Raw genomic sequence first — 24,696 nt, forward strand, 5'->3', positions numbered from 1 at the left:
GCACTGGGAACTGAAGCTGGGACCTCCGTGTGGTAGGCAGGAGCTCAATCACTTGAGCCACATCCACTTCCCTTGTTAGACTTTTTTACCCAGACGTATTCTTTAAAAATGAGGGTGAGATAAAGATGTTTTCAGACACACACACACAAAAAAACTTTTTGAGATACTGTTACCATCACATCTGTAAAAAAAGAAATCCTAAAGGGAATTCTTCAGTTGATGGAAATGATACCAGACATAAGCATGGTAATGAACAAAATGAAGAGCACCAGAAAGGGCAAATATATGAGTAAATCTAAATGATCATTTACTTTTAAGACAAAAATAACAATGTCTTGTGGGTCTGAAATGAGAATGAAAATACACTGAACAGCAGCACAAAAGTCTGGAGACGATTAAATGGAGTATTAATTATTAATAATAATTATTAATAAGGCCTTAGATCGTCTGGTAAGATATAATTTAAGAGAGACTCTAGTTCAGACCCAACACTGCCCAGGAACCACAGCTGTCTTTTAGTCACCATTTTAACTTGGTCCTTTCCTAGTCTGTCCCCCCTCCCAACAGTTTTAAAAGTTTTTAATAATTAAGTTGGCTTGGTAAAATTGTCTAGAGTCCTCAATAAGTGAAAGCAAAGTATAACGGAACAAGGTTGGTCACTGGAGTAAATATTTTCCTCAATGTTTTATGAGGACAGTGCACTGTTCTAGTTTAAAATACTTTTCTAGCCTAGTAGTCCTTTGTGTGCTCAAATTTTTGCACATGTGGCATTACTCACCTAAATCTACCTGGCCACTTGCATCTTGTGGCAGAAGTAAAGGCATTCTTTTTTTTTTTTTTTTTTTTTAAATTTTATTTTTATTTATTTATTTATTGACTTTGTAATAATATTACATTAAAAATATATATGTGAGGTCCCATTCAACCCCACCCCCCCACCCCCCCTCTCCCCCCCCAACAACACTCGTTCCCATCATCATGACACATCCATTGGATTTGGTAAGTACATCTTTGGGCACCTCTGCACCTCATAGACAATGGTCCACATCATGGCCCATACTCTCCTCCATTCCATCCAGTGGGCCCTGTGAGGATCCTCGATGTCCGGTGATCACCCCCGAGGCGCCATCCAGGGCAGCTCCACGTCCCAAATACGCCCCCACCTCTCATCTCTTCCTGCTCTTCCCCATACCCATCGTCCACCATGTCCACTTTTCCCAATCCAATGCCACCTCTTCTATGTGGACATTGGATTGTGTCCATTGCACCTCTATGTCAAGAGGAGGCTCAGATTCCACATGGATGCTGGCTGCCATCCTCCCATTTTCAGTTGTAATCACTCTAGGCTCCATGGTGTGGTGATTGTCCTTCTTCAACTCCATCTTAGCTGAGTGTGGTAAGTCCAATAAATCAGATTGTAGGTGCTGGAGTCTGTTGAGGCTCAGGACCTGGCTATCACATTATCAGTCCAGAGATTCAAATCCCCTAACTATATCTTAAACCCCAATGTTAACTGTACCTCCAGCAGATTAGTATGAAAGTCTTATGAAGGGAGATCCCATCTGAGTCCAGATTCATCACACATAAACACCCTTTCCAGAGAGGGGCCATCTGCCCTGGTAGTAAACCCCATCGGCCATGACCATAACTCTCATGGGTCTCTTTAGCCTTCATAGGAACCAATATCTGGGGGTTGTATCTGCTTTATCTGTCTCTCTGACTCTGCTCAGTTGTGCATGAGGGCAATCCTTCTGCCAGCCTCCAGACTCTTTTTTAGAAACTCGTAGCCATATAAACTCATTTCTCCTTTCCATTTCCCCCTTACTTTAGGTCAAACAGCATTTTAAAGTCATGTTATTTTATGTAGACATGGATATTCTGCTGATCCGCATTGAACCTTCCATATAAGGTCCTTTTCCAGTTGCATCATCAGTTGGTATTTGATAGTGGTCCCTCGTTGCCAGGGAGGCTCATCCCTGGGTGTCATGTCCCACGCTGGAGGGAAGGCATTGCATTTACATGCTGAGTTTGGCTTCGAGACTGGCCACATTTGAGTAACATGAAGGCTGACAGGAGGAAATTCCCAGGCACAATGTTGCTCTAGGCCTTGTTCTTATTTTAGGTTTATCAGCTCACAAGCATAGTCATTAGCATCAGGGGCTCACTGTTGAACCCTCACTCCCTCCCGGTCCCCGCCGCTGTACCTGGGAGACTATCGCTGCTCCCCTAGGGACCTCGACAGAGCACCACTGGCCAGGAACCCAGTACCCCCCCTGCTGGGTTTTTAATTGTTGCCACTATGAGTATATCCAATCATTACCATGCACCCTGGACATATGTTCTGTACAGCTCCCTGTCAGCCATATATCACCTGTCATTGGTATCCCATACCAGTATCCCTCCATTGCCATTGTTGAAACACTCTGTGATCCAGAACTCCCCAAAATTTGAAGCCCAATATACTGTCATGGTCCCTTACTAGGGAATGGCATATAGCGATGGGTTTAAAGGATAGATAAAGAACTTGGATAAAGTTAGATAAAGAACTTAGATAAAGAATGTTGACTTGAAAAAATTCCACATCCTATCCTTTCCCCCCCCCCCCCCCCAATTATTCAGCATTTCTTCGTAGGAGTCCTAGACCACAGCAATGCATATATATAATATACAGCACTCCCATACATCCACCACAACACCTTTTTCCTTCCACAGTGATACTCTTACACCCTATTCACATCATATTTACTTAAGGTGATGTACAGAGTCTGAGATATTAGCTTTCTAACATGGTAATATCTGTGCTTACATTATGGTGCATACTTTAGGATACACAGTTCTTTACATTTTTAGTTCTCCTATGTTTTACATTATGGTTTACATTATCAGTCTGTCGTCTCCTATATGTTATGGTGTAATATTACATGTTTTATATCCATCCTTATGTACTCTCAAGAAACTCCTCCCTTGCCCCCCATTTACTTTGGTTCCACACATTTAACGTCCATTTTCCCTTCCACCTTGGTGCCCACAGTGACAGCCAACCTCCGTTTCCTGAGGGGCCACTTCCAGAGATAGATGGAATAGTGTTTAGGGCCTAACTTGCTCATCTGCCCCAATGCCCTGGGAGCCACCCTTTCTCTCGAGGGATAGAGTTCCCTCTATTTGGTGGCATTAGTCCTCCCCAGGATGTGGGTCCACCCCCACTCTCACTACTAGGGATTCTACCCCATGGTGTCACCCACTCTGGCAGAATGAGCATTTAGACATTCCCCAGGAGCCCGTCCTGCATCAGACCCTCCCCTAAAGGCATTCTAATGTCCCTCTAACCCTTATTTACTTTTTAAAGGATGAACTAGCTATCTTAAGGGAGTAAAATGCTGTCATTTTTACTTATTAAAAAAAGAAAAGACAGACTCTACTCACAAAAGCTTTGAACAACCAGTAAGAAGTGTCAGAAACATCATTTTCAAAGCTCCAGAAAACAGTAATGGGGCAAGCACCAAATCAAGAAAAGGGCTATTTAAAAGTGGTAGGATCACATGGTGCCCTGGCTGGCACTAGCCCACCCTCACTTGCTTGGCGTGGAGCCAGCTTGCACTTTCAGTGCAGATCCCCACCCCTGGCTTCAGAGGAGAGTAACCCTCCTGTACACACTGGGAGCATGTACATCTGGCCCAACCTGTCTGGGACTCAAGGGACTTGCTGCCCCAGATCTTGCCCTGCATGTAGAAGGCAGCTCAGCAAGCACTACTAAAGAACACATGGGGGAAGTGGATTTGGCCCAACGGATAGGGTGTCCACCTACCACATGGGAGGCCCAAGGTTCAAACCCAGGGCCTACATGTGATGAGCTGGCCCATGAGCAGTACTGCTGTGCGCAAGGAGTGCCGTGCCATGCAGGGGTATCCTCTGCGTAGGGGAGTCCCACGTGCAAGGAGTGCACCCCGTAAGGAGAGCCGCCCAGCGTGAAAAAGGTGCAGTCTGCCCAGGAGTGGCGCTGCACACATGGAGAGCCGATGCAGCAAGATGACACAACAAAAAGAGACACAGATTCCTGGTGATGCTGAGAATACATGCGGATACAGAAGAACACACAGCGAATGGAGAGAGAGAGCAGACAGCTGGGGGGAGGGGAAGTGGGGAAAGAGAAAGAAAGAAATAAAAAATAAAAATCTAAAAAAAAAAGAAAAGAAAAAGAACAAGGGTTTAAAAAACACACACATGGGAGAACATTCAAGTGGCTGCCTGGGCAAGGGACTGCTGGCTGTAGGACATATAGGGCAGTGCCCAGGACTGTGAAGAAACTGCAACCTAGGGAAGTAGGATCATTAGGGCCACATGTACATACCAAAGAAGGGAGGTGGGCACAGAAAGGACCAGGGGGCCCCTATGCTCTACCCTTGAATTATTCTCTAAACTCATTGTATGGATAAGCCCTGAAGGAAAGCAATCACACACATCAATCTACAAACATGGGAAAGGTATTTTCATTTTTTTCTTTTTGTTGTTGTTAGCTCCTAGAAATAAGGAAACTCTGTTACAATACTAGCTGGATACAAGCTTAAGGGTCAGACACTTTAAAATCTAAATTCCAGCAATAACATATTAAAATATTAAAATGCCCAGGTTTCAGCAAAAACTTACGAAACATACAAGAAACAGGAAGAGATGGCCAGTCAAAGGAGAAAATTAAAGCATTAGAACGCATCAAGGAAGAGGACTCCATCTAGGATAAACCAAAGACTTTTTAAAAAGATGGTCCTAAATGTGCTCAAAGAGCTAAAGGAAAACACAAAGAACCAAGGAAATCAAGAAAATAACGGATGAACACAGAGTATCAGTAGAGATGAAAATTATGAAAAGGAACCCAACAGAGCTAAAGACCACAGTAACAGAAATTTAAAAACCCCCTAGAGGGGCTCAACAGCAGACTGGAGGTGGCAAAAGAAAGAATCAGTGAACCTGAAGATAAGACAAATGATAAATCACCCAGACTAAGGAGCAGAAAAAATAATGAAGAAAAGTGAAAAGAATCTGAGGAACTAGTGAGACACCATCAAGTATACCAATATACACTTTGTGGGAGTCTGAGAAGAATAAGAGAAAGTGACAGAGAGAACATTAAAAAAAAAAAAAAATAGACGAAAACTTCCCAAATTTATCTAAAGACATGAATATATATACCCAAGATGTTCAATAACCTCCAAACAAGATAAACCCAAACAAACTCACACAGCACCATATTATAATTAAACTGTCAAATGCCAAAGATAAAGAATTCTGAAAGCCAGAAGCAACATGGCATATACAAGGGAGCCTCAAAAAGAGTAACTGATTTCTCACAGGAAACCATGGAGGCAAGAAGGCAGTGGGAAGACTTATTTAAAGTGCTGAAAGCAAAACCCTGCCATCCAAGAATTCTATATCCAACAAAACTATTTTCTAAAAATGAGGGAGAGATTAAGACATTCCCAGATAACAAAAGCTGAGAGAGTTTACGACCAGAGACCAACCCTACAAGAGACGCTAAAGAGAGTTCTGCAAGCTGAAAGGAGCAGAGACAACAGGTGGAAGTTGCATAAAGAAGAAAGCTCTCTGGTGCGGGTAAGGACAGACATAAATATAAATGCCAGTACTACTCTATTTTTGGTTTGTAACTCCATTTTTCATTTCTTAAAGGATCTAAAGGGCAAATGCATAAAATGTAATGGGAAATCAGGGGTTTTGAACTCATAATGTATAAACATGTCATTTGTGACAGGAATTACATAAATGTGGGTAGGGTGGAGGGTATAGGAATGTAGTTTGTATATACTACTGAAATTAGGTTGGTATCAAAGCAAGTGAGACTGTAAAAGATTTAGCACATTAAATTTACCAATGTAACTACAAAGAAAGTATCAGAATATGCAAGCTCATAGAGACAGAAATTAGAGTACGACTGACAGGGATGGAGGACAGAGGAAATGGGGACTTAATGCAAAAATGATTTAGGGTTTCTGTTTGGGGAGATGGGTAACTTTTAGTAATGGAAGGTGATGAGGGTACCACAACATAGTTAATCTGATTTGATTAATCCCACTGAATGGTATTATTGGGAGTGACTGAGATGGGAATGTTTATATTATAGACATGTTCCCACAATTAAAAAAAAAAAAAGGAGTAGCTAAAGAGACAAAACTAAAGAAATACGTGATCATGAACAAGATCTAACAAGGGAAGAGAGAAGGCTCAAAAGGACATTGGGACACATGAAAAAACTGGAAAATGAACTCTAAGGTTTATCAATGTTACATTTCTTGAATTTGATAACTGCACTTAAGGTGGATACATAAGTGAATATTCTTATTCTTAGGAAATGTACATAGCAGAATGACGTGTTTAAGGAGCATGATGTATACAACCTACACTAAAGTGTTCAGATAATGGACTAACAGACCAATAGCTAGACAGATTAATAGAATGACTGACTGACAGAATGATATGGCAAATGGGGCAAAAATGTTAAATTGGTGGATATGGGTACAAAGGGGGATAGGAATATGTTGGAGTTTTCTGGATAAGGTTTATATTATTCTTCAAACTATCCTATGTCCTTTAAGTGTGAAAATATTTCAAAATAGAAAGTTAAAAAAAAAGAAGCCTGGATAAAATAGTAATTATTACACCTTCATCTTCTTCAGTATCATGTCATGTAAAGTTAACTTGCTGTGGCAGGTTGATGATTACATCAACCTGGTTGATGATTACATGAGAGAAGAGACTCTCTATGTCCCACCCCAACTAAATCTTGTGCAAAAGATACACTTTCTAGATAATTCTTCAGTCACATGTTCCAAAAACTGATAGATGGATAGATAAACTAGATAGAATAATATATCGAAAGTGGCAAAATGGTAAAAGATAGAAAATCTGGGTATCTGGATACAGGATACATTAGTTCTCTGTCCAGTTTTTGTATTATTTTTGCAACTTTCCTTTAACTTTAAAATTATTTCAAAATAAAATGTGTAAAAAAAAAAAGATGAAGAGAAACATTTGATAAAATCCACAAGAAAACTCTTAGTAAACTAATAATAGAAAGGAACTTCTATTTATACTAAATGAAAGAAATCTTTGAAAGATATTTTTAGCAAGCAGAATTTGTGGAGAAATATTGAAAGCTTTCTGCCTAAGGCTAGAATAAAACAGGGATGTCCACTATCACTACTTCTATTCAGTAATATACTGAAGGTCCTAGGACATGCAATAAGTCAAGAAAAATAAATAAAATGTCCAATGATTAAAAAGGAAGAAGTGAAACAATTATTTGTAGGTTACATGATTATATATATAGAATATACAAAATGATCTATAAATAAATTATCAGCAAGGTCATTAGATACAAGGTCCAAATAACAAAATCAGTTCTATTTCTATATGCCAGCAAATAATCAATTAGGACATGGGAATTTAAAAAACACTACCATTTATAATAGCATTAAACAAAATAACTGAGGAATAAGCCTATCCAAAACTATATAAGATCTCTACCTGAGGACTCAAAATATTACTAGGAGAAACTAAAGAAGACATAAATGTTTATGGATTGGAAAACTTAATACTATCAAAACATTAATTTTCTCCACAATGATCTATGCAATGCAATTCAAATAAAAATCCCATGTGACTTTTTTTTTGTGGAACTTGACAAGCTGATTTAAAAATGTCCATGAAAATGCTAAAGACCAAGAAGAGCCAAGATAATCTTGAAGAACAAAGCTGGAAGACTTTCACTACCAGAGTACAGGACCTCATATAAAGCTACAGAAATTACAACTGTGTATTACTGGTTTAAGAGTAAACAACTATAATAATAGAACAGAATAGACAGTCCAGAAACAGATTAATTCATTTACAGCCATCTGATTTACAACAAAGTCGATACTACAATGTAGAGGTCAAGAATAGTCTTTTCAATAGATGGTGATAGATCAAATGGATAGCCATATTGGAAAAAAAATGAACCCTGACTCCTTACCTCCTTATACAATACACACACATGAAAAAAAAATCCAATTGAATTATAGACCACAGTGTATTTCACAACCACAAGGACAGGCAGAATTCCTTAAACAGAACTACATAAAGCCTTCATCTTAAAGGAAAAGACTGATAAATTGAACCTCATTAAAATTAAGATCTTCTGTTTATTCAAAGACAGACAATATAATAAAAAGGAATCTCCCCAAAAAACTTATTTGAGAGAGTTCCAAGAAGTTGGCATCAGAGTAGGCAGGCAGGGCTCAACGCTCTCACAAAAACAATGTAGAAAGAGCCAAACATATTGGAGGCAACTGCGTTGGGGGTCAGCAGACCAGGACAGTGCTGCACAACTCCTAGGAGGGTAAGGGACAGAGAGACAAGGAATCCGAACAACAAATACTGAGTTATGAAACCCTCACAGTGGCTGGGAAGGGCTACCATGCTCTACCTTCAAGACATCAAGCCTGGCTAAAACCCCTGGCTCACTGCAGCCAACTGAGAAGGGTACACACGTCTTCCTGCCTGTCAGCTGTTACAAGGGAAGATGGAGAGTCTTCTCTTCAATGAATTCAGCCAGAAGAGCCTGCTTTGAACCTTGGCTCTGGCCAGACCAGAAACACTGGAAAGTGTATGTTGAACAAACACCCCCACAGAAAGGTTCGCTGACAAGCGACATCTGCTGGCAGGTCAGGAAATTGCAGAGAAAAAAACTGCTTTTAGGTCTCTCTTAAGCCCCCTAGGAGAAAATCGGCACCCCATTAATGAGTAGCTGGCTTGATTATGATAACTTAAGCTGGGCAATTTTAAAGACTTTGAATAAGTTGAACCATATATCAAAGAGAGGTGAAAAAAAAACGAAGTAAGACGGATACTGACCATCAGAGTAAATTCACCAATATATTCAGATGCTTAGACATAAACAAAAAATTACAAGCCATACGAGGAAGAGATGGCCCAAAGAAGCACACCAAATATCCTGAAGAGATACAGGATTTAAGACAAAAAATCAATGGTAATCACATGAAACTCCTAAATCAATTCAAAGAAATGAAAGAAAGTATGACTAAAGAGATAAAGGATATTAAGAAGACACTGGGAGAGTATAAAGAACAATTTCAAAGCCTCCAAAAAAGGTAACAGCTTATGGGAATGAAAGACATGATGGATGAGAAAATACATTACAGGCACATAAGAGCAGATATGAATTGCCCAAAGACAGAATTAGTGATTTTGAGGACAGAACGTGCGAACTAGTAAAAGAAGAGAACAGAGAAATAATGGAAAATATAAGTGTCTCAGGGAATTGAAAGACAATGTGAAATGCACAAATATACGCATTATCAGTGTCCCAGAAAGAGAAGAGAATGGAAAAGGAGCAGAAAGAATATTTGAGGAAGTAATGATTGAAAACTTACCAAACTTTATGAAAAACATAAATATCAATATCCAAAGACAACATACCCCAAACAGAATAAATCTGAACAGACATATTCCAAGACACCTACTATTCAAAATAACAAATATCAGAGGTAAGAAGAGGCTTCTGTAAGCAGCAAGAGAAAAGCAAAGCACCACATACAAGAAAACCTCACTAAGATTAAGTGCCGACCTCTCATTAGCAACCATGGAGGTGAGAGGAAAGTGCTATGATGTATTTAAGGTACTGAAAGAGAAAAACTACCAGCCAAGAATTCTGTATCCATCAAAACTATCCTTTAAAAATACGAATGAGTTTAAAACCTTCACGGACAACAAAAACCGAGAGTATGTTACCAAAAGACCAGAATTATAAGAGATGGTAAAGGGAGTACTGCAGCCTGAAAAGAAAAAAATGAGGATGAGAGACTTGGAGAAGAGAGTAGAAATGAAGATTATTAGGAAGAATAAATTAAAGGGTAAAAAGAGAAATAATAGCAAGATATGGCAACAGAAAGCCAAAGGACAAAATGGGTTAAATAAATAATGCTTTTACAGTAATAACATTGAATGTTAATGGCTTGAACACCCAAATCAAAAGACATAGTCTGATAGAATGGATGAAAAAAATATGATCAATCTATGTGCTGTCTACAGGAGACTCACCTCAGACATAAGGAAATAACCAGGTTGAAAGTAAAAGGCTGGAAAAAGATATTCCATGCAAACAATAACCAAAAAAAGAGCTGTAGCAGCCATACTAATACGGGACAAAATAGATTTTTAATGCTAAACTGTTATAAGGGATGAAAAAGGTCATTACATATTAATAAAAGGGGCAATTCAACAAGAAGGGATGACCATAATATTTATGCACCTAACCTGGGTACCCGAGGATACACGAGGTACATACTGGTAAAACTAAGGGAGAAACAGATGTCTCTATAATAAGAGTTGGAGACTTCACTATACCACTCTCAGTATAGGACAGAGCATCTAGACAGAAGATAAATAAAGAAACAGAGAAGTTGAATAATATGATAAATGAACTAGACCTAACACACATTTATAGAGCATTACACCCTAAACCAGCAGTATATACATTCTTTTCAAGTGTTCATGGATCCTTCTCCAGGATAGACAATATGTTGGGTCACAAGACAGGTCTCAATAAATTTTAAAAGACTGAAATTAAATAAAGACATATCCTCTGATCATTATGGAATGAAGCTAGAAATCAATAATGGGCAGAAAAAGGGAAAATCTATCAATATATTAAGATTAAACAACACACTCTTAAATAATAAGCTTTACTGTTCTCTTAAAGATAATACCAATTTATAATCACACCCACAGTATCCAAGTATGGATTTTTCTATGCTCTCACCAAAACTGAAAAGAAGTTTTAAAAAATATATGGTCAATGCAAGATGTTAATATTAGGATGGTATAGAATCCTGTGTTTTATGTGATTATATTTAAATATATATGTAAAATACACTAGATTTAAATAATACTGCTTTAAAAAAAAATGGATCAAGGACCTAAATATAAAAGTGACAACCATAAAACTCCTAGAAGGAAATGTAGGGAAACTTATTCAAGATCTTGTGGTAGGCAGCAGTTTCTTAACCTTACACCCAAAGCACAGGCAACCAAAGAAAAAATAGATAAATGGGAGCTCCTCAAAATTAAACACTTCTGTACCTCAAAGGACTTTCTCAAAAAGGTGAAAAGGCAGCTGCCTCAATGGGAGACTTTATTTGGGAACCACATATCCGATAAAGGTTTAATATCCATCATATATAAAGAAATCATACAACTCAACAATAAAAAAAACAACTACCCAATTAAAAAATATGCAAAGAAGAGAATTGTCCAAAGAAGTGATTAGGGAAATGCAAATCAAAACTACAATGAGATATATCATTTCGTACCTATTAGACTGATCACTATTAAAAAGTCAGAGAACTCTAAGTGGTGGAAAGGATGTGGAAAGATAGGAATGCTTGTTCACTAGTGGAGGAAATGTAGAATGGTAGAGACACTGTGGAGGACAGTTCGGCAGTTTCTAAGGCAGTTGAATATAGACTTGCCATGTGACCTGGCAATACCATTATTAGGTATATACCAAGAAGAACTGAGAGCAGTGACACGAACAGACATCTGCACACTGGTGTTAATAGCAGTTCACTGCCAAAAGATGGAAACAACCCAACTGCCCAGCAACCAATGAATGAATAAACAAATTTTGGTGTACACACAATGGAATACTATGCAGCTGCAAGCAGAAATGAAGTCATGAAGCATATGACAACATGGATGAATCTGGAGGACATTGTTAGTGAAGCAAGCCAGACACAAAAGGACAAATACTGTACGAATGCACTACTATGAGCTAATTAAATACATTAAATAAGTACATTGTGTAAACTCATGGAGTTAATCATTAGAATACAGGTCACCAGAAAACACAATAAGGGTAGAGAATGGAAAGTTGAGAGTTTTATATGTGCAGAACTGGCAAAAACGTTGTTTGTAAATCTTTGGAAATGAATAGAAATGATGAAAGCACATCATAGTATTTATAACTAGCAGAGCTATTAAAAGGGTATGAAGTCATTGAATGGGGAAGTATAAGGTCATGAAAGTTAAAAAATGTAACAGTGAAACCTCATGTGAAATACAAATATGAGTGATAATGCATATATAAGAGACTTTTACAAAATATAAATAAACTAGAAAGAGGGAAACAATAGTAGCTATGTACAGAAACAGAGAGATTGAGAGGTGATGAAGATTTTTTTGTTGTTTATTATTATTATTTTAATAATGAAAATGCTCTAATAATGACTGAAGTAATGAATGCACAACTATGTGATTATACCAAATACCACTAACTGTACACTTTGGATGAATTTATGCTTTATTAATATGTATCAATAAAATTGATTTGCTTAAAAAAACAACAGAAAACTACAAGTGTAAGAGAGGATGTGGAGAAATAGGAACACTTACTCACTGTTGATGGTAACATAGAATGGTGCACCCTCTGTGGAAAATAGTTTGGTGGTTCCTCATGAAGGTAAAATTAGACCTGTCATATGATCTGGCAATCCCACTACTAGGTATATACTCAGAAGAACTGAAAGCAGGGATGCAAACAGACACTGACATTGACTGCAGCATTATTTACAATCGCAAAAAGATGGAAACCCAGGTGTCCATCAACTGATGAAGGAATAAACGAAACACGGTACATTCACACAATGGATTATTCAGATGTAAGAAGGAATTAAGTCCCGATGCATGCAACAACATGGATGAACCTTGAGGACATTGTATTGGGTGAAACAAGCCAGACGCAAAAGGACAAATAATATGATCTCATTAATATGAACTAAATACAATAAGCAAAGTCATGGAGTTAATAGCTATTAATAGAAGATTGGTCACCAAAAGTTAGCAAGAGAATGGGAAGCAGAGGCTTAATTTGTGCAGCATTTGTAATACAACTGATTGTAAATGCTTGGAATTGGATTGGGGGGGTGGGGGAGAAGCAACCTCCCTAGGCCACTCCCCCAACCCCCACCGCTCCCCAAAAAAGGCAGTTCCCAGACTGGGATATGATACTAACAATACATCTATCCAAGAAAAGACTAGCATCCAGAATATATATAAAAACACTAAAAAAAATCAATAAATAAACGACAATCAATTAGAAAATAAGCAGAGGATCTGAAAAGCATCTCATGAATGAAGCTATCCAAATACTGGCATGTTCAACATCATTACTCATCTGAGAAACAAAATTAAAACCACAAGGTATGTCCTCACACCTACCCAAATAACTAGCTAAAACTATAAAACCTGACATTATCAGGAAACTAGAATGAACTCTCTTAACATTGCTGTTGAGTGTGAATTGCCACAATCACTTTGGAAAACCAGCAGGATCTATTAAAGTAAAATATATGCATATATGGAATAGCAATACTGTTCCTATATACCCAGCAGAAACATTTACATATGTACACTAAATGATATGTACAAGAATGTTTTTAATGGCCCCAGAACAGAAGCAACCCAAATGTCCAATAGTAAAATGATAAATAAATCATGGCACATTCATACAAGAGAATATCATAAAACAATGAAAGAGAATGAGCTACTATTATACACAACTACGTGGATGAATCTAACAGATATAATGTGAAGAGAAAGGAGCTTTACACCAAAGATTACAAACTGTATGTAGATTTCATTTATATAAAGTTCAGAAACAGGTAAAGCTAATTTATAGAAGCCAGAAAGTAATTACCCTTCTATTTTAGAAGAACATGATGGAGGCAACTGGGGTGCTGGTAATATACTGTAAATTGATATTTAAGTGTGGTTAAACAGGTATGTTCATTTTATTTGCTCACCTTATCATATGGATGTTATAGGCCAATAAAAAGCTTATAAAAAGAAAAATAAACATCAACTCTGACCAACAAAAACAAAAAATTGGAACATATGTAACTCAATAAGAAAATTTTGAATATTTGATAAATACAAGATAAATCAGTTTATGATAAATCAGTAAGCAAAAATTTTAATATCAACAGAACAAGTATTAATAATATTAAGAAAAAATAAAAATGGCCAATAAGCGTAATAAAAAGGCTATTTGAGTACACAGTTTTTATTAGTACACATGGCAAATTCAAAACAATCATGAGACTTTTTAAAAAAAATCAATCTGACCATGATTAGAAAGCAGATAATATTCAATGTTGACACAAGTAACAAGAAATGATCATCCCTGCTGAGCGGTGGAACAGAGATTCGAAACCCTAGCTGTCTCATTTTAATCAGAAGGTTAATCTTAAAAGTCAAAAAGATCTGTCATTACAACCTTGGGCAAGACACTTAACTTCTCTAAGGTTCAGTTCTCTTACCTATAAAAGGCAGGTAATACTGTCTTGAAGGGCTTTAAGGAAAATTAAAAAAATTCTCTATATACATACACACACATATCATGTGACTAGAAGACTTACTAATACTCTATAAATAACGGCTTCTTTTCCTCTCTGGCATAGAGACGTTGACTGACTGTCCATTAAAATAGTTTCAAATAAATTTGGGGCAAGTTAGAGTCTTACCTGCTGCAAACTCCTCAATTGTCATCAGTGGGAACCGAATTAAGGAAAGTGCTTTTCCTAGAACTTTCTGTTTGTTTCCAAAAGTCACAGGCAATTGTTGTCTCTGACATTCTGCTTCTGCCCAGCGTACAACAGCTCCAAAAAGTCGACTTTCTCGAATACTAAGTGTATCTCTTTCCAGAACTGCACAAAGTGTGTCTACAGATATAAAGCAAAAGTAAATCAAACAGAATATTTTGCTCTTTAACAAAGCAATACTGGCATATGTGCTTATATAAACTTTTCAAATATCAGTCAAAAATAGGTTAGACACTTAAAACTCTAAGTATCTACAAGATTAAAAAATCTTAAAGAATTAAAGGAATTAAACGGCCAAGTTTTCTTTTTAAAAATTACTGTAAGGTTAACATTCAATTTATTACAAAACATACACGCAAGTTTAGAGATAGCATCTCATGTATATTCATGCTATTTATCAAGCAAACTAAAATATCAAAAATGAGATCAATATATAAGCCACAGAAAAGGCTCCAAATTAATAACATAAATTCATAGAGCCCACAGATTACAATTTATTCATTCCAGCCAGCAAATATTTATTAGTAAGCACTCACTATATACCAGGCACTATTCTAGGCACTAAGGATACATCAGTGAAAAAAAGCTAAAAATCCTTGACCTCATAGAGCTTACATTCTAAACAGATGGAAAAAAGATTAAATACACATAAATGAAGTATATGCTATATTAGATGATAAGTATGGGGGGTGGATAGCAGAGCAAGGGAAATCAAAAGAGCAATATAAAGTAGGATGTGTTTGCAGACCTCATGTTTGCAAAAGACTTGAAGGTAGTGGGGGGAGTAAGCCAAATAGATACTTAGAGAAAGGGCAGTGCAGGCTGTCTGGTACAAAAACTCTCAGAGGAAAGTGTGTCTGGTATACTCAAGGAACAGCAAGGAGGTCAGTGTGGCTAGAGTGGAGTGGGCCAGAGAGAAGAGTAATAGATGATGAGGGGGGAAGCGGACTTGGCCCAGTGGTTAGGGCGTCCGTCTACCACATGAGAGGTCCACGGTTCAAACCCCAGGCCTTCTTGACCCATGTGGAGCTGGCACATGTGCAGTGCTGATGCGCGCAAGGAATACCGTGCCACGCAAGGGTGCCCCGCATAGGGGAGTCCCACGTGCAAGGAGTGCACCCCAGAAGGAGAGCCACCCAGTGCGAAAGAAAGTGCAGCCTGCCCAGGAATGGGCAGGAGTACCGTGCCACGCAAGGGTGTCCCCACATAGGGGAGTCCCACGCACAAGGAGTACACCCCAGAAGGAGAGCCACCCAGTGCAAAAGAAAGTGCAGCCTGCCCAGGAATGGTGCTGCACACACGGAGAGTTGACGCAGCAAGATGACAAAACAAAAAGAAGCAAAGATTCCCGTGCTGTTGATAACAACAGAAGCGGACTAAGAAGAACACACAGCAGATAGACACAGAGAACAGACAACTGGGGCGGGCAGGGAGAGAAATAAAATAAAATAAAATAAATAAATCTTTTAAAAATAAATAAATAAATAAAAGTGAAGTTAAAAAAAAAAATAGGGGGTGGCAGACTTGGCCCAGTGGTTAGGGCATCCGTCTACCACATGGGAGGTCCGCAGTTCAAATCCTGGGCCTCCTTGACCAGTGTGGAGCTGGCCCATGCGCAGTGCTGATGCGCGCAAGGAGTGCCCTGCCACGCAGGGGTGTCCCCTTGCATAGGGGAGCCCCACGCGCAAGGAGTGCGCCTCGTAAGGAGAGCCGCCCAGCATGAAAGAAAGTGTAGCCTGCCCAAGAATGGCGCCGCACACATAGAGAGCTGATACAACAAGATGACGCAACAAAAAGAAACACAGATTCCCGTGCCGCTGACAACAACAGAAGCAGACAAAGAAGATGCAGCAAATAGACAAAAAGAACAGACAACTGCGGTGGGGGGGAAGGGGAGAGAAATAAATAAATAAATCTTAAAAAAAAAAAAGACGATGAGGTCAGAATCATGAGGGAAGTGGGGCTCAATCATGTAACACCCTATGGATCATTTGGCTTTTACTCAAGTGAAATGGGGAACCTGGAGGGTTTAGAGCTGCTATGTTGAGAAAAGTGTGGGGCAAGAGTGGAAACAAAAAGACCAAAATTAGGAGATGCTTAAATTGATCCAGGTTGCATTATGGTGGCCTGGACCAAGATTGTAGCGGTGGACGTGGTGAAAAATGACCAGATTCAGGATATATTCTGAGGGAAGGCTCAATGGGATTTCCTAACAGACTGAATATGGTGTGTTACAGAAAGAGAAGAGTCAAGAGTAATTCCAAAGGTCAGAGTCTAAGCACTGGAGGGGTAAGGGCGGCTTCAACTGGACGGGTCAAGACTCTAGGAGGAGCAGGTTTGGGCTAGAGAGAAGCCCTTAACTTTGATCTTGGACATAATAAGTTTGAAATCCCTATCTGAATCCAAGTACACAAGTCATGCCTGTAACTCAGGCAGGCCCTCATTCAGAATCTTTTTCCTCTTATCATAGGTAAAACTAAAATAAGCGCAGTTATTTTTAAACTACAGTTGATCAGAAGCAGTAAGTTCAGAAGAGAAAGGGGCTTCAGAGGCCAGTGTACTAGAATGAAAGGATAAGCTGACAGTCTAAAAAGGACAGAGGAGATTTATGAAAAGTAGATATATATACTTGAAGAGCACAGCAGTGTCTTTTATGCAAAAAGATTTAAAAAAAAAACAAAACCCACACTTCAGAGGTCTGAGGGCTTCAATACACAACAACATAGCACAATTACTGACACTCAGGAGCATTAATAATCACAAGAATATTAAATTATATTTAATAGAGATTGCTTAAAGAAAGGAGGTAAAGTACAATATGTTTTAGGTATCTAAATGGCCAAATTAAAATGCCTTGGTTCTTCAAAAGGACTGTTCTAGATGTATGGGAAAATTATCTACATGAACCTTATTCTCTAAAGAACCTAGATAAAATAGGAATTACTCTAAAATATCTAACAGTTATACTTTAAACTAGATTATAAGGTGAGAAGAGGTAGAGGGATACATAGGTCCTCTATGGGCAGATGTTTTAAAAATTATAGCTGAGAGCTCACTGAAGACCATAAAAACATGACGGGTAAAATTTAAAAATAGAATACTGGATTTTAATATAAACAACTGTAAGTCAAATAAAATCAACAATTATCTGCAAGTGTCCACTCTGGGTAAGGAACCTACATCAAGAGGCCCAGGCTCCAGGGGCATGCATCATTTAGGAGCTATTTACAAAACAACTGCCAGGAGTAAATCACCCAGATAAAGGCAATTATCTCGAATAAGAACAAATTGGGGAACAAATGGAGCACCTGACAGCCCCTGCTTTACCTGAATTTACCCAATTCAGATAAAGCAATGTTTCATTAGCAATCTGGACAATGCTTGGGGCTCTCAAGCATCCAGTAACTTAACGGACACTCCACACCACACCTTGTGCAGGAGCTGGGTCCCAGGCCATCAAAATAATGCAAGCGCAATGGCATTCTTCCCAAGGTGCCATGCGATAGACAGACCGGAAACTAACAACAGGATATGTTACAACAGGGAATATGCTAAGTATCAGGAGGAGGGTTGGGCGTCAGTTCTCAAGCAAGGAGTCCCTACAGAGTCTGAGTGAAGATGTGAAGACTGAGTGAAAACTAGCCAAGGTGGGAAGGAAGGCACCGATCTAGACATAGCTGGTTAGTCCGGTGCTTAACGAAAATGTATACTGTTCTACTGCTGAAGGTGCTAGAGGAATAGCAGTAAACACACAAAATCTCTGCCTTCAAGTTTACTCTCTAGGAGGGGAAGGCAGACGATCAACAAACATGTATGTACACAAATACTGAGGTAAGAATTTCAAATAGTGATGTGTACTGTGAAGAAAATGAATTAGTCGCGGGACAGGGATTGCTTAGGTGACTACCTAGCTAAGCAGGCCTGAGAAGGCCTCTTGCAGGTCTCATTCAATCTGAGATTTGAATGATGAAAAGGAAGAAGCCACACAAAGATTCCGGGGGAAGAAGCATCAGAAGGAAGAGCTAACACCAAGGCCTGAAACAGAAAGAACCCTGACCAGGGCAAACGGAACACAGTGAATCCGGGAAAAAATGAAGGAAACAAAGCCACAATTAGAGAGGTATTGACTTCCAGCTGCTCTCTTCTTCCTGGGATGTGACTCATGTTTACATCTCCTAGAGTCCCTGAAGTTAGCTGGGATCTTATGACTAAATTCTGGACAATGAAATAGGAAGGGAGTGAGGGTGTGCTCATAAGGCCAAGGCTTTTAAAATGTAGGTGTTTGCTCTGCCCACATTTTTTCCTATTCTGACAGCAAAATACAGATAATGACTAGATGCCAGGCAACGGCAGAACCACAGAATGGAGGGAAGCCAGTCACTGACCAGGAACACAGCCCTATCCTGTTATATATGAAATTAACTTCTATTCTGTCTGAACCAGTATACAACATTTTTAGTCTATTTGTTACCAAAGCATAGCCTAGCCTAGCCTAATACAAGACTGAGCTTGTACTGAGCTTTGTAAGCCATTTTAAAATTTTATTCTAACTGCAGTGGGCAGACATGGAAGTTTGAGGCAAGGTCTGCTCTGTTTTAAAAATTACCTGGCTGCTGTGCAGGGAATGATTGTATGGGAACAAGAGTGGACAAAAGCAGAGAACTAACAGACCAGTGGAGTTGTCCAGGTAAGAGGGAATAGTGGCTTAGACTAAGTGATAGCAGTGGATATGGTAAGAAATGGCCAGATTTAGGATATGTATGAAAGTAGAGCTGATACACTGCATGCAGGATATAAAAGAAAGAAAAATCAAGAATAACTTCAAGGTGTTTGGCTTGAGCAATCAGGTGTATTGTGGTCAGCAGAAGCCATTGTGTGCTTTGACATGCAACAGAGGAGTCCACGATTACTGGCAGCTGGTCTTTGGAGAAAAAGCATCCCCTGATTACACCTTGATTTAGACATTTTCATGGCCTGGGAACTATAAGACTGTAAACTAATAAATCTCCATTGTTAAAAGCCAACCCATTTCTCGTATACTGTTTTAACAGCTGGGCTGACCATATTAGACCCTCCATTGCTAAGATTTTCCTATCATTAGCCTAACTTAAGGCAATCTCTCCATTCTAGGATTGTGTAATTATTTTTCTCTATATATAATTTAGAAAATTATCAGCTTCTGCCTTAAGCCATCTCTTCTAATACTGTCATAATCTTATATAGAAAGTAACTCAACCCAGTAAAAATCAATGTTATTTAGGTTTTTTGTTTGTTTGCTTTTTAGGAGGTACTGGGGGTTGAACCTGGGACCTCAAACATGTGAGGCACACACTCAACCACTGAGCTACACCTGCTCCTGTCTAAATTGCAATGTATTTGGTTCTTTATTTCTCCATTTAGATGACAGTTTCCTTAACAAGACAAATCACTCCTCACCCTTCTTTATATTTCAAGGACCCTATTATAGTGGCCTGCATATGGTAAACATTCAATGAGTATTTGCTTATTTGATTTGACATTTTTAAAAAGGCAAAGAGGTAGTTAGTACTTTCAGGAATATTTTCACCAAAACTAAACAAAGCAAAACTCTTAAAGAGATAGACTTTGATTCTTTGGAAAATATCACTGATTTAAAAACAGCTCTTTCTCTAACAAGTCTGATTAATAAGCATTACTATACTTAAAACATAAAAATTTAGCTCAGATTGAACTTACCTATATCAATATCAGTAAACCCCTCTGCACTTATTGCATCCATTGTGCTTTTGTCTATTGTGTCCAGACAAAGACTGGCAAGCTGAGGTTCATCAAATAATCGGGCCTAAACATATAAAAAGATAGTTTTTAATTTCATAGTTATTTTTCCTTCAAATTTGATACCGTAAATAGTTGTATTAATTATGCAAAAGCATCTACTTAAAATACAATTATAAAGTCTATAGATCCTTAAAACTTCTCATTCTATGTCACAAACAAAAAGCTAAAAACATAATTGTCCTGCTGAGGTAACAAGTTTACATTACCACTAACAATTCTATTACTTTATTTTCGTATTTAGATACACACACAAACACACACAGCCAACTTTCTTAGAAACTGCTTAATTTGATCCTTAAAAAAACCCTCTGGTGTAGTAAACAAGGCAGATGCAATTCTGCCTTTTTCAGATGGGAAGAGAGACTGAGAACTGTACTAACCAGCCTAAGATCATCTAGCTAGCTATGTTGCAAAGCTAGTACTTAAATCCAAGCTTATCATCCTTCTACTAAATGTAGTATCAATTATGAAGCACTAAGTACAAACAGATCAGGTTTTTTCTGAGAGGAAATGGAGAGGATTTTTTTTTGAGAGGAAATGGAGTATTAGAATTTTAGAGTGAGAGAGCTCTAAAAACTTTAAAGAAGAGCTAAGCAAAAACCAGGCCTAATAACAGAAGAAAAAATAAATAAATTCACGCAATGGAATATTATACAACAATGAAAACGAACAGTATACAATATGGATGAATCTCACAATGCTGAGCAAAAGAAGTCAGAACAAATGCTGAGCAAAAGAGTATATATTGTATGATTCCAACAAACCTAATTTAAGCTTTATGAAGTTAGAAGCTGAGTTGTACACATACATATTTTATTCTGAATACATATTATACTTCAAAAAAGAAGTTGAGAAAAAAAGGCAGGCAGGTACTAGAGGCAAACCTCAAATGGAGTTTTAAAAAAACAAAACAAAACAGAAACACAAAACAAAAACATGCCAATGAGTGACCTTTCATCCTGTCTACATTAAAAAGCCTGGACAGACACTAACTGCACAGAAGTATTCATTCTGGGCCATGCAGAAAACTGCTGAGAATACTGCCAATTAATTAACAGCCAAACCATAATGACAAAATTATTTGGCATGACTGATGACTCAATTTAATTTTAAAATAAAACCCATTTTCAAAGTAGTCTATAACTCAGGTAACATTGAACAACTGATTAACATCCCTAAATGAAACAGATACCTTGTGTTTTACAGGGTAGGGAAAACAGCATTAACTATACCAGCTTTAGTTTTAAAATGTACATACATGTATACGTGTGTATTTAAATCAGACGAGTATTTTAAAAATTTAACAGTACTTAAAATATATCAGAAAATGATCTTCTTATACTTTGAGCCTATTTATAATACTAACTTGCTTAGTCAAATTTTAAATACATTTTAGCCTTAAATAATAAAAAAAAAAACATGTATCAGAATAAGTATTAACTCCATTTCATGTAATTTTTCCTTTAAAATTTTTTATTTGGAAATAATTACAAATTTACAGAAAAGTTGCAAGGATAGTATAAAGAACATCCAAATACCCTTTATTCAGATTTATCTATCGAAATGTTACTTGTCTAACATTTTGCCCCATTTGTTTTATCGTTTGCGTACACTCTCTACTTTAGAGAACCATTTAGAGAGTAATATAACACATTATGATCCTTTACCATTAAATACTTCAGAATAAGAATATTCCCTTATTCCCAATTATCAATGGTAATTGATTTTGATAAATTTAACATCGATAACAATATTTTCATCTAATCCACTGTCCATATTTTAATTTTGACAATGGATTTTATAACATTTTTTCTCTAGTGTAGAATTTACTCTAGGATCACGGTTCACGCATTTTTAAAATATGAAAAACAACATTTTTAATAAGTAAAATTCTAATAGAAATTTTAATTGGCCAATTTTTAGCTAGTGTTCATACAAAACTTGATCTTTCACTCTAAAAAAGGTAATTTTTAGTAAAATTTATTGCATCTGGAGTAGCAATTTTTCAGTCGCATCTTATATCACAAACACAATATCAAAGTCTTCCATGAAATCTACTGCTGCTAGGTAGAGTAGAATAAATTTCCTCAAAATTGAACTTGATTCAGGCATTATTTCTGGTAAATATCACTATGATTGTATCATTTCATAAAAAGTATTTTTCTCTGTATAAATCATGCTGTACAGTATACTGATACTTTAAAAGTGAAGCTGAGTAAAAAAGAAAACTAAAAAAAAAAAGAATGAAGGTAACATAGGTCCTATCAAGTAAATGAACTTGAATTTGCTCAGCTCAAATGACTCACTTGGCAGGAACAAGAAGTTCATATGACAAATCGTGGGCTGGTTCACATGACCCCATCAAAGAAAAATCGGGAGTAATACTGAGATCTCAGGCCAAAAAAGCACTGAAAATTTTCCTTTTTCTCACGGTGACATTTGTTAAACCTTTCTATTCAAAATGTACTCCAGAAGCACCAGTATAATCTGAAAGCCTGTTAGAAATGCAGACTCTCAGGCCCTACCCTGGACCTACTGAACCAGAATATGCATTTTAACAAGCTCCCTATGGTGATTTCTTTGTAAGCTACAGCTTGAGAAGCACTTGGTTACCACACTAGCATTCTTGGATGGAGAAAATTCACATGATACTGGTCAAGGAAATGGATAAGTACAAGGATCTGTCTTCTCAGTCAATATGCATGTTTCTATTGAAAATTTTCTCTCTCAAAAATGACAAACAAATAAGTTTCTAAAAATGTTAAGTATTTGTTTATGAGTATCAACTTAGTTTTACTTTTATCACAAATTCAAAAAAGGAAAAAATACGGAAATATTGCTTACTGGTTGTGTGACCTTGGTCAAGCTATTTTACCATTCCCTGTGCCTCAATTCCTTATCTATTAAATGGGGATGATAAGTAAACCTTCGCCTCCAACACCTAGACCCCTAAAGTTATGCCGAGGGTAAATGAGTTAATACATACAAAGTGCTTAGAATGGTACCTGGCATACAGTAACTAGTCAATACATTTTGCTGTTATTATCATCACCAAGATCATCATTCTCTGAGAACTGTTGATTTAAGACTGAGGTCCTCATTTTACCACTTGCTGTCCAATGTTAAATAAGACAGTTACCCTAAGTTTCCATTACTTCATCTTTAAAATGGGGGTAATAATACTAAACTGCATCAGAGAGTTGTCAGAAGTAAATGTGATAATACATATAAAGAGGCTAGCCTGATGCCTGGAACGACATATACACGGGATTCTGTGATTATGTCCAAGAAGAGGTGACATCAGCAAGGTCTTTCTTCTATAACTACAAATTTTTAAAGAGGGTTTTTTTGGTTTTGTTTTTAAACATTTTCAAACATTTTCTATATGATGGAATGGTTACTGAACTGGAAAACATGACCTCTGGGCTCTGGTGTTGCCCAACCTGTTGTGAGACTTGGGGCAGGAAGTTAATAAATCCAGGGTTTAGTTTTTCATTTGTAAAATTAGATGGTTGAGCTAGGGGATATTCATTATTATTTCCAATACTAATATTCAAAAGCGTTATATTTTATCAACTTAGACTTCAAAAAATATTGTCTAAGAGGAAAAACAGCAATTTATTTATATCTAAAGTATGACACTCAGATTACAGGCATTTAACAAATGCTAAATGACATGTGGTAGGGACTGGTTAATGGTTCCATAGGTATAGTCAGTTTGCAAAAATCCGTTAGACTATATACTTGTGATATGTGTACTCTTCTGTATGTGTTCTGTACTTAAAGTATGAAAGTGTCAAAAATAATATTTCATATAAACCTTAAACAATCATTTGAGGAGTGGGTCAGCAAGCTTCCAGATAAAGGGCCAAAGAAATTGAATCTTAGAAATTTTGAATTTGAAATACTCTATCTTTATCCCAGATCCAACAAAAATCTGAGAACTACCATCAAATTCTTAAGCATGGCAGAAACAACACTTGGCTCCTAATCCCAATTTCAATCTTAACTAGCAGTATAACCTTAAGTCACAACACTCTACCTATATAAGGCTCCAGGTTCTTTATGATTCAGGATTGTATTAAGTAAACTCTAATTTCTATTCTAAAATCATATGACTCTCATATTATTTCCCTGAAGGATATTACAAAAATAATTAACTTACACTTTAACATAATGATCTAGAAAAAATTCTTTGGAAATACTAAATATT

The 24,696-nt window shown here is 37.4% G+C and overlaps 1 protein-coding gene across 1 annotated transcript in view; it reads right to left on the reverse strand.

Annotated features, from left to right (window-relative positions):
• BTBD1 (BTB domain containing 1) overlaps positions 1 to 24,696 on the reverse strand; it is a 48,626-nt gene that overhangs the window by 16,529 nt on the left and 7,401 nt on the right. The window contains exons 3-4 of the mRNA XM_004472097.2: positions 20,382 to 20,487; positions 14,589 to 14,786 (exon numbers count right to left, since the gene is read on the reverse strand). Coding sequence (XP_004472154.2) covers positions 14,589 to 14,786; positions 20,382 to 20,487 — 304 coding nt within the window. The remainder of the gene's footprint in view (positions 1 to 14,588; positions 14,787 to 20,381; positions 20,488 to 24,696) is intronic.

This window comes from Dasypus novemcinctus, chromosome 3 (assembly GCF_030445035.2).
Source record: "Dasypus novemcinctus isolate mDasNov1 chromosome 3, mDasNov1.1.hap2, whole genome shotgun sequence".
NCBI lineage: Eukaryota > Metazoa > Chordata > Mammalia > Cingulata > Dasypodidae > Dasypus > Dasypus novemcinctus.